The 14,101-nt window shown below is 42.7% G+C and overlaps 1 protein-coding gene across 2 annotated transcripts in view; it reads left to right on the top strand.

Annotated features, from left to right (window-relative positions):
* WDFY4 (WDFY family member 4) overlaps positions 1 to 14,101 on the top strand; it is an 821,140-nt gene that overhangs the window by 200,683 nt on the left and 606,356 nt on the right. For both annotated transcript variants that reach the window (XM_085608765.1, XM_085608766.1), the window contains 4 exons: positions 2,549 to 2,738; positions 3,329 to 3,489; positions 7,399 to 7,851; positions 11,193 to 11,297. In XM_085608765.1, the coding sequence (XP_085464891.1) occupies positions 2,549 to 2,738; positions 3,329 to 3,489; positions 7,399 to 7,851; positions 11,193 to 11,297 (909 nt within the window). The remainder of the gene's footprint in view (positions 1 to 2,548; positions 2,739 to 3,328; positions 3,490 to 7,398; positions 7,852 to 11,192; positions 11,298 to 14,101) is intronic.

The following is a 14,101-nucleotide window of genomic DNA, read 5'->3' as shown; positions in this document are numbered from 1 at the left end:
GGGATCTGTGTTCCTTAAAAGCAAACTCTTACAGTTTGCAATTCCAGGAAGGCTGGCTCATGCACTCTGAGGCAAGTTTATGGTGTTACATCTTATATTTGACAGACAGAATTCGTGGTTTGGAGGTGTTACATTTGAATATCCTCATGGCCTGACATGCTTAGATGGAAACAGAACATTTTATAAGGCTTAATATGCAACATGTTTGCAGTGTGTGTGAAAGTACGGGTGTACAACTTGTGTCAACTGCAAGAGACTTAGAGAGGAGGTGCCTACAGCTACTAATCTGGAAGAGAGGCTAGAGTGAGGTGTGAAGGAAAAAAGGAGACAGAGAATATCCTTTAGAGACTCAGCGTGTGATATGGTAGGAATCAGGTGGGAATTGTCCCACTGAGATTTCTTGTGAAGAGTTGGACTGAATTTTCTCTACATATTTTTATTGAGTTTTGCACTATAATCGTACAGCATGTAATGTACAATTTTCCATCAAACATCTTTTGTTTCTTTTTCTGATACAACATTACCGTTTTATGGCTTCACTGATTCTATCTAAATGCCTAATTTGATAAACTGGTTGATAATTATTAAGGAACTTACAACCAAATGTCCATCGCTGGTTACTAGTATGTCCATGAGTGTGTGTATGAGTAGTAGGATTGAAAACAGGTAAACTACTGGTGGTTAAATCAAGGAGTAACATTTGCCATACTAACTCCAGTCCCATTAAACATTGTGATAGTGATAAAATAGGGGGGCTGAGTGGGTGCGATAAGACTTCCCTACCTATTACATTGGATAAAGTGTATACATTGGACTGGGCAAAAATACTATCCCAACTCTAAACCTAAATGCATTTCAGATTTGGGGTTCGCATATACTAATATTCCATGCATAAGCCCAAATTTTGATAAAATATTTACAAAACCCAAAATCTAAAAACCCAATCGTTAAACGCAATATAGCCAATACACCTATAAATATATATTTTTTTATTTGAACCCTCCAATGTATCTAATTTAAAAACAATGTAACCAACAAACTTAATAGTTGCACTCCAACCCCCAAAAATAAATTATTAAAGTTATCTTAATATAAAAACTCTATCCACCCAATCGTCAGATAAACCCCATACCCATAACATTTTTTTAAAATACTTGAATTCCAACTTTTATAAAGATACCTCATAATTAAATGAAATTGAAATAAAATAAATATCAAACAAAATATGACACATTCAAAAATAAGCTACAACCAGGAAAAACTATATAACGTGGCCTGATGAAAAAAAAGATATATACTTACATTCAATATTATGTCCTACAATATTTTTGCATTCATACTTTTTCCCCCACAATTTTGAGGTACACAATGTTTAGGACTCATTTTTAGGGTACTGTGGAAGCTATTTAACATATGAATTATATGTGTATATTAATATTAGTCATTCTGTATTTGCGTTCACATATCTGTATTAAAATGAAGCTATTGTAATTCAAACAAAATTGTTATGATCTGTTTTAATGTGTTTTCTAGTTTAGGCAAAACTAGGCCTCAGCTATGCCTCAACTCAAGTTTTGTTAGAAGGACTGCTGTATCATGATGTCCATTGTTTGTGTATATCGCATATAACAAGACGTGGACTCTTTATTTTGTATGACATATTGTTCTTGAAGAACTTGCAGGAGAAAGCCTTTTGCTACTTTCTAAGGCTCTTTCTTCTAGCACACTGTACTGCATTCATTCAAAAATGGCTTCTGCTGTTTATGTAGCTTGTTTGTACTGACACCTCTGGGTGAGATTAATTCAGAGGGGGCAAACCAATATTCATGTAAAGGACTAGTCAAAAGATGGTAGGGTTATGTGACATTTTGGAATACTGTCATGTGATTTGTTGAAATTATGATGTCTTTGCTCACACCATACTGCCCCTTGATTTGTGGGTGAGACAGTACTTTTTTCTGAGCCTCTAGGAAATTTGTCTGATTTTCTATTGATTTACTCCACATTTGGGACTTGGCCTGTTTTTCCTGAATTTGATTGTTATTGCATTATTTTTGTAACTGATAGACTTCAGTGCATTTGATTTCTATATCTTTGACTGATTTAATATTTATTGCTGCATTTGCATTTTCTATTTCCTGTATTGCATTTCAAATTATCAATGAACCTTTAAGGTTTTTCCTAGATTGTTGATCTCAAACTCCTTTTTGAGTCGGTCCTTTCTTATTGACTGTATTTGAAAGCTATTTGAATTGTGTCTTTAGGGACACATTACCTCATAGTTTTTGAGGTTATGACCGTGCCTGACCCCCACAAAATCAGGCGTGCCATTGTCATGCAGATTATATAAGCGATAGCTCACCCACAGTTTCACACCCCTACAAGTTTGGATGAAAGTTGCCATGCTACTTCCTTGTTTGTCTCATATGTTCAAACCCATTATCAGTAGATAAGACTGTGAATGCTTGTTTTAGACCTTAAAATCTCCAGGTTTTTGAGATGATGCATGTGTTACATTTTTAATTAATGTCACCTGGTCTTGTTTCAGCTTCCTGCTGCCTGAAGATGGCTGTCCAGGAACTGTCCCCCCGTGTGGATGCTCTGCCGCCTGCCGATCTCTGTGAGATAACAGCCCTGCTTCTCGGCTTCCTGAAGGACTCCTATCCTCTCTCTATGGCTCTTCTCCAACAGTTCGAGGACAATGAAGGCTATCCTATGCTGGTGAAAATATTACTTCGGCAAGTACCACATCTCTGTTTTCTTCTGCTTCACAAGTTGGGAGCAGCACAGCGGGCTCACTTCAGGATTTAGGTTGTCCCAAGAAAGGAAGAGCTGGTGGTGGGAATGGAAACAGAAGTGTAGGTCAAGTGTTCAAATGAATAGGTGGAGAGTGGGGAGTAAAGAAGAGGGAGAGTGAAGTGGGAAATAGAAGGTTGAACAGGTAAGATGCAGTAAATTCTGTGACGCGAGTGAGCACATCAGAGAAAGAGGAAATATCAGAGCAAGCAGCAATCCAAGAGCTGAGGAAGAATGAATGAGAGAGGTCTCTCCATCATCGGTAAGGTACCAGTTGCTTTAATGCTATCCGTCTGGCTGAGTGTGGGGGAAGATGTAGTACTTTGTGAGGCCACATTCTAATAATCCTGTATACACATAAAAACCTGTGTCCTCCTTTAATTTAAGGCCTAGCTTGAAGTTGCAGCTGTGAAGGTGATGGATAGTCCAATCTTACATTGGAAGATAACATCTTAAAATGTAGGGGAGGGTATTTTAATAGTACAGATACGTATGTAAATCAATAAAATTAAAATACTGTGATTCCATTCAGTTGTGAGGAGAATTCCATGTCTGCAGCAGCCGAACACCTGGACGATCTACTCAATTTACTGGCTAATCTCACAACTTGTGGGAAAACCGATCTCAAAGTTGCCAGCAACATTACCCATCCACAGCTCCCTGACTTCCAGAACCAGCCTTCCTCAAACTCAGGTACATCATTTTCCAACTCTTGTGCACCACAGTTTATGGGTGTGGGGAAGCTTGACCTAGTTAGGGATGAACTGCTTGGACAAATATTTTAGTGTGTGATTATTTTTTTGATTATTGCCATTTTAAGGCACAGCAGCCAGTGGGCACAATGTAATGTACTGTGATCTGGTATTCTGGCATCCTCTCACTCTTGTGATTTTCTGGTTATTGTCCCACACTGATACAATTGTACACACATTGTTTGGATTTTGCCCACATTAATGGCCTGATTGTGAATGTCCTTGTATGTATGTAATACTTGCTATATTACCCACCAAAGTGGGAGGATTTTGAGTGTGTCTATATTGACGAAATGTGTGTGTTTGTACCTACATTGGTAGTTTTCTTGTGGTTGTAGCCCCATTAATGGCATGTTTGCGATTATACCCTCATCGTGGCACACTTAGATTGTATCCACTCTATTAGAACGCCTCTGATCGTACCCCTACTATTAGAATGACTTTGGTTGTAACTCAGTCGAATGCGTGTGATTGTAATGTTGCTGTAAAGAAAGACCTTAATACAATTCTCAAAGTCACCCAGTTTTCCAAGTTTTGTGGAGGTAAAGAAGACCTCAATGGATACTTGATTGCTAAGATAACAAGAGGTTCAGTGGTTGACATTGACTGCAGAGTTGTCAGGAAATGTGGAGTGGAAGAGAGTCAACGGTGGACTGTGCATATTGGGTCAGTGTAATTAGAAGATGCTCATCCAGGGTTGCTATATGGCATCAGTAATGAACGAGTACCGGAGATCCGCCCACGTTGGCTGGGTAGATAGGATAACCAGGATGTAGAGTGCATCCTGTGGTTGATTAATATGCAGCACAATGATGGAGTTCACCAACTTTCTTCTGAACTGTACTCTGGATAAAAGGAGCACAAAACGTAAGAACTTCCTGATGGCCAAAGTGGGCACCATGCTATGCAAGGTCTTGTGGAGTTTTGTGGTAAAGGGATTTTTAAACAGCACAATGGACTAACAGTGAGCAGCTGCAGAAAAGAGCGACTTTCCAGAGCATCTTTCCCAAAAACCTCCATAGATTGTTTAGTTTTGATGTGGCTGAAGAAGCTCTCCTGGAGAAGTTGTGGACTGGAATTAGCAGTCCGACTTCTAATCAAAGACTTCCTAGTTGCTCAATCATCTGTACAATTGTTTCTCAAAATGATCATTTTTTGGCGGACATAACAGTTGTTCTGGTTGTACTTCCTATGTGATCCTGCTGTAGTCCAGCAGTGGTTTGGAAGTGAACTTGAATGTTAATTAAGATAATAAAAAAACGAAGCAAATATTGGGGTATTTTCTTTAAAAATAGCTAACTACTGACCCGACACCTCCACTCTTTATCTTTGCCTTCCATAAAATAAGAGATTTGCCTGTCCTAGCCTTTTCATATAGAGTTTAACCTTGTGGAGAATGATGGCAATATGTGCGTTGTATTTGTAGGGGCAAATGCTCTTTTTGTTGTAAAGCTGGTTTTCGTAATGTCCTAGTTTTGTGTTTGGAAACATTGATTTTTATATGTTGTCCTCCCCTGGGTCTTTACCTAGCAAACTGAAATGCAGCATTCATTTTAGGTCACGCTTGACAGCAAAGCCATCTGCAACACCTATTGTTACCTATTCTTTAAATGTATGTGGCTCTGGTTCTGCAAAAGGACAGTGTTCTTCTCATCTCATATTGTTGCTTGTGTGGAGTATCATTCCGCCTTCTACGGGGCAATGAAATGCAATGCCAGAGGGACCACAGAATAATCACACATACATGTTTTATCTCATGAATTCATTATATACATGAAGCAATCCTGTATTCTTATTTTACCACAGTAGACCTTTTAATGTATTGGTCTGTAATCGTGTTTGTGTTTTCCCATTGCGCTTTACCCTATGTGTCCTCTCCACCCCCCTCCTCCTCCCGCTCTACCTCCTCCTCCTCCTCTTCCCCCTCACCTTCCTCCTTCCTCCCTTCCACTCCCCCTCTCCTTCCTTCCACTCCGCCTCCCACTCCCCCTCCCCTTCTTCCCCCTACCCCATCCTCCTCCTACTCCCCCCTCTCCCTCCTCCTTCTCTCCTTCCTCTAGGGACCCGTGTCTTCCCTGCTGGCTACTGGCTTTGCCCTTTACCCTATGTCTCATCCTATTCCTCCTCAATGAAGGTGCTAGTAGGGTTAGGTGGTTTAAAAACATTAGGGATCCGTGCCTACCTTGCTGGCTATGGGCGTTGCTTGTCAGCAGATTGCTATCATTATTGGGGGACTGGGTTTGGTGGGGTCAAGGAAACTCCCCTCAAATTTTTTAGGGCCCTCACTTGGCACCCTAACCAGACTCCCTCATAAAGAGTCGAAACAACTCTGGTGACTGTGTTTAACCCTTGTTGTCAGTATACATCCTAGATGGGCTTAGGCCCAGAACCCCTGTCCTTTATCACTCCATCTCTGCCATTCCATCCAACATTTACATCAAGTCTGTCACCCACTCCTCCCCTTTGGAGGCCCCAAACATTGCTTCATCTCCAGATCCTCCTCCTAGAACCCTGCCTGACCATACCCCATCGTAGTGCAATGACAAAGACCAGGTTAAATGGTCAGGGAATCTCAGTCATGCAATCACCCATGAGTGGATGGCAACAGCGAGACACTGATTAACAAACTATGACAAGGAGAATCTGACTATATGTCAGGCCATATCACACCTAGCTAGTTCCCCACCCAGACCATTGCCCTCCCATACAATGACACCATTGCACATGTTGACAATTATTGTCCCGCTCCATTGTGCATCCAATAAATAGGTCACAAACACCACAAGCCACCCAGGACTTTAGGCACCCAGTCCAAAGCCCATCCAGGCTCTCTCTCATGTAAAGGTGGTGCCTCACAGCTTACTGAAATACATATGTTGCAGGTAACACCTACGCACATATTAAAACACACACAGCTCCACTTGCCTCAAATGCCATCTCATTTACTTTGCGGCCTCCATAGCATCAAAAACCATCCCACTGCCCACAGTAGACTTTTACTACTCTCTCCATCTGCCCATATTCCTGCATTTCCTCTCCCAAAACCCTTCTTGCTTACAAGAACTACAGAGCCACAGCTATACAATTGAGAACATGCTACTCTCAACACCATATTTATACACCCTGCTGCCCTTGGCATGTCCTCGTCGCCACAATTGTAGCCCCATCTAAAAATCCATGCACTACACAACCATCTACATACAAGCGGGCACCATCCACATACAAGCGGGCAGCATGCCAGCACATCCAAAACGTTCACAAAAACAACACGCATAGACAGCAGACCTGCTGCTGGGGCTGATCCTCAAACTTCCTAGAGCTGTAGGGCGGAGCACAATCGGTCATTCCAGGCAGTGTAAGAACACATACTCCAGACAGCCCAAAACAACGGCTATGATAGTCCACAAGCACTAGGGGCCACATCAATGGCAAATATGCTCTTCACAAATATCTGTTGTTTAATCGAACATTGCACTGGGTAAATTACTTTATCTCTATGTGCATCAGTGGCAGTGTCTCCTGTAAATGAAAGTGCATAGAGGTAGGCTGTACATTAGTATTAAGCACCATATAATAGCAGGCCAGTCATGGTAATATGAAGTTTATTGCATTTCTAACAACAGGATAGAACAGAAGAATAGTGCCTGAGACCCTTTTGTATATTAATCAATACATTCTGGTGATAAATTATTCAAATGTATTAAAATTCAAGGCACATACTTGAATGATTTGATGCTACATGAAATCGTTCCTTCTTTATTTGAAATTGCTCGTGCCTTGTGTATAATAGGTTGTGTCGATATCTGTGGACGTCAGCTTTCCTGTACTCATCAACTTCAATTTATTTCAGGCAGTTGTGTGAAAAACCTACAGGCATTCCAGGTTTTGCAGACAGTGCTCCAGAGAAGCACAGACTCTTGGCTTTGTAGGAAGATGTTATCCACCATGCGCACCATCTGGGCCCTCGACAAGGCCAACTTCTTCCTCCTTGAGTGGACATTACAGCCCATCTCCCAGCTTGCAGAGAGAATCCATCTGCAAGATGTGCCAGTCCAGATCATGTTTTTCCAGCTGATAGAGTTCATCATCATGGAGCTGTCATACATCCCTCATGAAATCCTCCGGAAGGTCCAGGGTTTGATCAAGGAGAACGAAGCACCTCACTGCATCATCACTGCTCTAGAGTGCATACTGCGCATCACCCAACGAGACACGCTCTTCAGTGACATCTTCCGCGACTCCGGCCTTCTGGGGACTCTTCTTACCCAGCTTAGGAAGCAAGCAAAGCTAATGAGGAAAACAGGTACTGTATATAGGCATGTTCCCCTTGAAGAAGCCTAGTACTGTACATAGTTGTGTTCTGCTTGAGGAAGAAAGGTACAGTGCATAGCTGGGTTCCCCTTGAGGAAGACAGGTGCTCTAGATAGTTGTGTTCCATATAGGAAGACAGGTACTACACATAGTTGTGTTGCCCCTGAGGAAGACAGGTGCTCTACATAGTTGTGTTCCATATAGGAAGACAGTCACTATACATAGTTGTGTTCCCCCTGAGGAAGACAGGTGCTCTTCATAGTTGCGTTCCATATAGGAAGACAGGTACTACACATAGTTGTGTTCCCCCTGAGGAAGACAGGTGCTCTACATAGTTGTGTTCCATATAGGAAGAAAGTCACTACACATAGTTGTGTTGCTCCTGAAGAAGACAGGTGCTCTACATAGTTGTGTTCCATATAGGAAGACAGGTACTACACATAGTTGGTTTGCCTTAAGGAAGACAGGTGCTATACATAGTTGTGTTCCATATAGGAAGACAGGTACTACACATAGTTGGTTTTCCTTAAGGAAGACAGGTGCTATACATAGTTGTGTTTCATATAGGAAGACCAGTGCTATAAACATTTGTGTTCCATTTAGGAAGTAAGGTGCTACACATAGTTGTGTTTTGCTTGAGGAAGACCGATACTGCACACAGTTGTTTTCTCTTTGAAGAAGATGTGTACTGCACATTGGTGTGTTTCCCTAGAGAAAGACGTGTGTCCTGTATGGTTATCCACCTCTCTATGAGCCAGACACTCTAGATTGAGCTTCTGAATTTCATAGGACTGTACAGAGCTCGTTGTTTGCGCTTCGGGATGCAGGTATTGTATGGTTGTATTGCTCATTATTGACTCTCAAAAAATCTCCCTACAGCTATATTGGGACCATAATAATGACTTCCGAATATTATCAAAGTAGGTGTAGATTTTCTATTATTAACTCCACCCTGAAGATATTTCAGTGATCAATTTACTACTCGTAACATATCTGTGGGTCAATTGTTCAACCTCAACAATGTGGTACACCAACATATTGTACATGGTTGTATCCCCCATGAGAACATGTACAGGGTAGTGCCATGTGATGAAGACCATTGCAAGGCTGTGCCCCTTGAGGTAAACTGCTGTGTGTCCCTCAAAAATACATGTGCATGGCAGGGATCCTCTGGAAGCCCCCCACATCATGGGTATGTACCCCAAAGAATGATAAGCAAAGAGCTCTGAGCCCAGTAATAAAACTGGGAAAGGATTCCGTGTCTATTCCTGAAGAAGACTTGCAAAGACCTTTTTTGCCTTTGAGAGAACATGTATACGGGCACTTGTTACTGGAGAAGAACAGGTCAGTAAGCATTGGTCCCTGTAGGAAGACGGGTACATGTCTGTTTGTATTGTTAGCAATGCAGGTACAGAACTATGGGCACTTTGAGTAAGACCAGTATTGGACTCTGTCCTCAGTGAGAAAGGCAGCTGTGGAGATTTGTGTCTAATTACTTTATGTTTATATTTATTTGTACAGTGTCCACTGCACATCTTAATAGCTATGAGTCCGATACAGACAGGGCTCTGTGTCCCCTTAGGCAGACAGTCCACAAAGAGGTCCCTTTAGAGACCAGCAGAGGGTTATGCTCACGAACAAGGTCAGACTGGGAACGAAAATAGGCCCGGGCACAAATAAAAGTGGCCCGCATTAGCGAATCAGATAGTTACAAAAGTGGCCGAGATTTGTAAATCAGGACGTTTTTGAACTTGTAATAACACGCTAAGAGCTTTGAATGGTGTCGGAAACTGCATGCCTTTGTGCTTGCTGCAGGTAATGCTTGTGGTAATATAAGAGAAATCAACAGTAAAACCTGGCACAGTGGACCATAAAACAGGCCGAAAAACAGCCAAAAAAACGGCCTGCGCAGTGGCCTGTCCAAGCAGCCCTTCAGGCACTGTAGGTCAGTCTGGCCATGGCCAAGTGAGAGAACAATCGTGGGCTGTGTGTGTCTCCTTCCGAGGAAGATAGCGACCAGGCTCTGCCCCTTGTGGCTCTCCCTTCTCTCCATTCCGATTTATCCAAGTTACTGAAAGACTTGAGTTTGGAGTTGTGCCATTTGCCTTCTACTATAGCAGAGAGTAGCTGACCAGTACTACCAATGCGCTAGTAAAAACATGCATTGCGGATACTGGTACATTACATGTCTTTTCATCCATCCTCGCCAGCTTTGGGTGACCTCTGTGCTGCATCACACATGCATAGAGTATAGATTAATATGAGTAAAATGTCCTGAGCACCATGAATGAGCCTGGTAACCATGTTTTAGGTGCAAACTCTCATTTTCACTAAATAGAACTAAAATCTAGGTATAAGTCACTTGTTTCCTCCCTTGGTAAGTTGCAGGTGAAACCTGGTGCTAATTGCAGCAAGAAATAGTGCACATGGGCTTTTTGTGCGCCTAATAAAAGGGGGAACCATGTGCATTATCCCCCATTCCACGGTGTCAAGCTTGTGATCGGGCTCAAATGGCTTGCTCATCCGCTAATTTTATTTCAAAATAATCTTTATTTGAGTTTTGTGAATACAGCAAATATAAGGTGTAACATATGCATTCAAGAAATAAAAGGGGGGAAATAAATGAAAATAAATAAGATGTAGTTACATTATCAAGACCTAATGATATTTAGGAAAGAGAGTGAAAAGTTAAGTCAGCGTGAATTAGTTTAGATACCGTTTTGCACAATACCGTACCATCCGCTAACTTCAAATCAGAAATAGGCGAGTGCTCGATTTGCACCTACGCTTTGTGACACCGATTGTGATCTGGACCACAGATTTCAACCAAGACTTTGAGGAGCCACTGAACCTTGATTTCCGGTACTGGAGAGGCTCGAAGGGGAGGGGGGGGGGGGGATTGTTCTTAACAAGTCTTGTCCAATGATGGCTTGAAGTTCGTATTAAACGGTTCACTCATTGAGAAATATTTTATAGGATGACTGCGCCACTCCATATTTGCAGGTGTGTTAGTCTGATTAGGGCAATCGACCCAGACTGAGACCATACACAGAACCTACTGGGTTGTTGGGAAAAAGACAGAGGACTGGAAGTAGTGTCTTAAAAGACATGGACAGGAGTGGTCCTGAAAAACATTATGCGACTGCCAGATGCAGTAAAAGATAGAGATCTGGAGTTAAACCATTAAGTTCACTGTGATTAATTGGGGTGGGTGAAGAGAAAGCACCAGCCACTCCATTCAGAGCACTGGTCCTAGGTTGAACCTCAATGTATCTGTGATGCAGTCCCTGATGAAGCGCCATGTTTGTGAGTTTCTCATTTTGTGTCCCACAGCAGGGCGAGGCGTGGTGGACCCGGAGCTCGAGTCCGAGCGGGGCCTGACCGTGGTCAGGCTGCAGGCCGTGGCGGCCCTCATCCGCGGATCCATCAGGAATGCTGGTGAGGCAAGACTAGTGCCAGATTGCTGCCCTTCAGAGATGTCTTTTATTTCAATATTTGTGGTTATTGATCCAAAAGGCTGCACAAACACATGTTCTTCAGGCGCACACGGTCGGTGGCACCTGCTCGCCACGCGGAGAAGCGCGCGGCACTTCAGGCAATTAACACATGCTTCCTTCTGACTGAGCGATGTGGATTAATTAAACTCATTAAAAAAGAGACATGGAAATTAAATACCCAAATTAATAAATAAGTGTAAAAATGTAGTGTTTCCTCATTAAAGCAGCAGAAGATGATTACATACATCACTTGTCACCGATATCTTCTCCCCTCCTAGCACGCTGCCTGTACGCAAAGCCTGATTCTAGTTCCCACCTCTCCTGCTGGTGGTCACAGCCCCCACTGCTGATGTGGTAGGGTCTTCAAGAGTCCAGAGCCCATTGTGATGTTCTCTTTAGTTCTTCAAGGTGCCAAGAAGCCACTTGTGGCATACATAGCGCTCTGCAACAAATCTATTCAAATCAAATAAGCTATGTTCGACAATGGTTCTGTATGTCTGTGTGTATAGCGTGAGGTAGTAAACATGTGTTGCATACATGGATACCTTGGGCCTCATTTACAAGAAAATGGCATGGCACTGAAAGTCATTTAACTGCACTGTGCCGAATCATTTTTAAAGCACAGGGATGCATCGTATTAACAACACTAGAACGCATCCATGTGCTTTCCCCTGCGCTGGCGCACAATGGGCTGCCATGCACTAACGCAGGCACCCTTGCCTCATGTTGCAAGGGTTCCTGCATTGCACAGATGATTGTTTTTGTGCAGGAAGGAACACCTTCCTGCACAAAAACTATCATTGATAGCATTTTCTTATTTCTATGCGTTGAAAATCTGGGAATGCGTCACGTTCCATGGACATTGTGTGTGAACACCCACAGCAACACCCCTGGAATGCCTCTTTCACAAAGAGTAATGCGTGATAGGGGCCCATATTTACAAGGCCATGAAAAAGTCACGCTGGGAGATTTTACGTAAGTTTGTAATTATGGGAAAGGCCATTGTGTCGCCGGCGCATCAAAAAAAGCAACACACCAGCAGCGGAATGGACTTGTAAATGAGGTTACACTTAAATGAACAGCAAACAGTTGGTGCTTGCACCGCAATACAGAGCCACCCAAAGGATCAAATCATATAATCGTCCACTACAATTCTAACCACAGACGGTTCCCTATTTGTTTGAACCAAAGGTATCCAAGTATACAACAAATATGTACTACCTTACGCTATACACCCGCAATTTGCCAAGCATGGATGCGACTTTCTGACCTTTCAACTTTTCACCCTCCCCACAGCATATTACAGGGACTACCATGATCTCCTCTGCTAGTAACTTTCAGTTGCCTTCACAAGGCACCGATGGTACCTTGTTACTACAAAAACTGACGATTTCAGGGATGACCAGTATCAACAACTTGCCTCAATCGGCCTTGAAAAAGACCCATGCCTGCGCGCCTCTAGTGGGTGAAACACATGTTGGGTGTTCAACTGTTTACTACTAAGCTGTCATCGCCATGGAGAAAGATGAAACGTGAGGCGCATGAAACAATGTATTTTATACTATCTTGGTGTGGAATGAATCTGTGAAAATAGCCATGTCCTAGAAATTTTAGGTGTACAAAGTAGTATAGAATTGTAAACCAACTTACAGACTCAATTGTGGGAAAGTAGGCCCTGCCCACCAATTAAGAATGCAGCAATACACCACCATATTACTGGTCTATGTATTAGAATAGGCACACTCTTGTGAATCAGAGTCTTGCAGTCCCTGTTTGGTACATTTTGTAAGGTTCAAGAGGTGAACCTGAAAAAGTACACAATACTTTATTAAACCTGATGATACTCGTTGGGTAATAGATCCTGCAAGGGGACTTTAAAGGAAAAAAAACTTTTTATAGAATTGCTTTACAGGGTATCTCTTTGTGATGCACTCAAGACCACAAGTCACCCGGCCTCAGGCAGCAGTAAGAAATGGGGCATAATGCATTGATGGAAAACATTTGCATTAACAGATGAGGGGTGTCACTAATATACACATATTTCCTTAAGTACTCACCCATCATATTGAATAAATCACCTATTCAGCATACCAATGAAAACATTTGAAGCCAATGTGGACAGATTTTCCAGGGAACACTGTTGCCGGTAAGCTTTGATCATCAATTTATTTAGGTTCAGTTTTTGGGGGGGTTGTTCTGTGTGGAAGTAACAAACCCTTGACGCAAAAGGAGTATAGGAGCTCATTTAGAGTTTGGCAGAGCGGGAGCTTTGCCATAAACTTCCAGAGACCCGGCATCATTGAAATTACATTTTCCTTGTGCCATTTAGAGGTGGGAGGACCACCGGCTTTCTGAAGGGAGAGCCCCAGCTGACTCCCCCTTTGTAGTTTTTGATACAGCTGTCCATCTATCACAAGACTGCTGGGTGACTGCTGGGTTGCACAGGTAAAAAGATACAGTGGCCTTTTGATTTTTGAAGGCTCTGTGCCAAGTGGGCAAAAATGTACGTGGAGGCGGCCTGACCGTTCACAAGGCTAGCTGAGGCCCTGGCAGAGGACCACCGCCATGTCCAGAAACCACCACATGCTATCTAGGGACATCTTTGCCATTAGTGCATTTACCCATGAGGCTTATGCACTTGGTACAGACCTGAATGGCAACCGGGCACCATTTTTTTAACCGTCTGCCATGACTTCTATGGCATACCCTTTAGTGACAGTTGCTGGGCACCACTGTGACCCAACA

The sequence above is a fragment of the Triturus cristatus genome, chromosome 1_2, assembly GCF_964204655.1.
Source record: "Triturus cristatus chromosome 1_2, aTriCri1.1, whole genome shotgun sequence".
In the NCBI taxonomy this organism is placed as follows: domain Eukaryota; kingdom Metazoa; phylum Chordata; class Amphibia; order Caudata; family Salamandridae; genus Triturus; species Triturus cristatus.
Note: the sequence above shows the minus strand (reverse complement) of the source record. Positions and strands in the feature narration are given on the sequence as shown.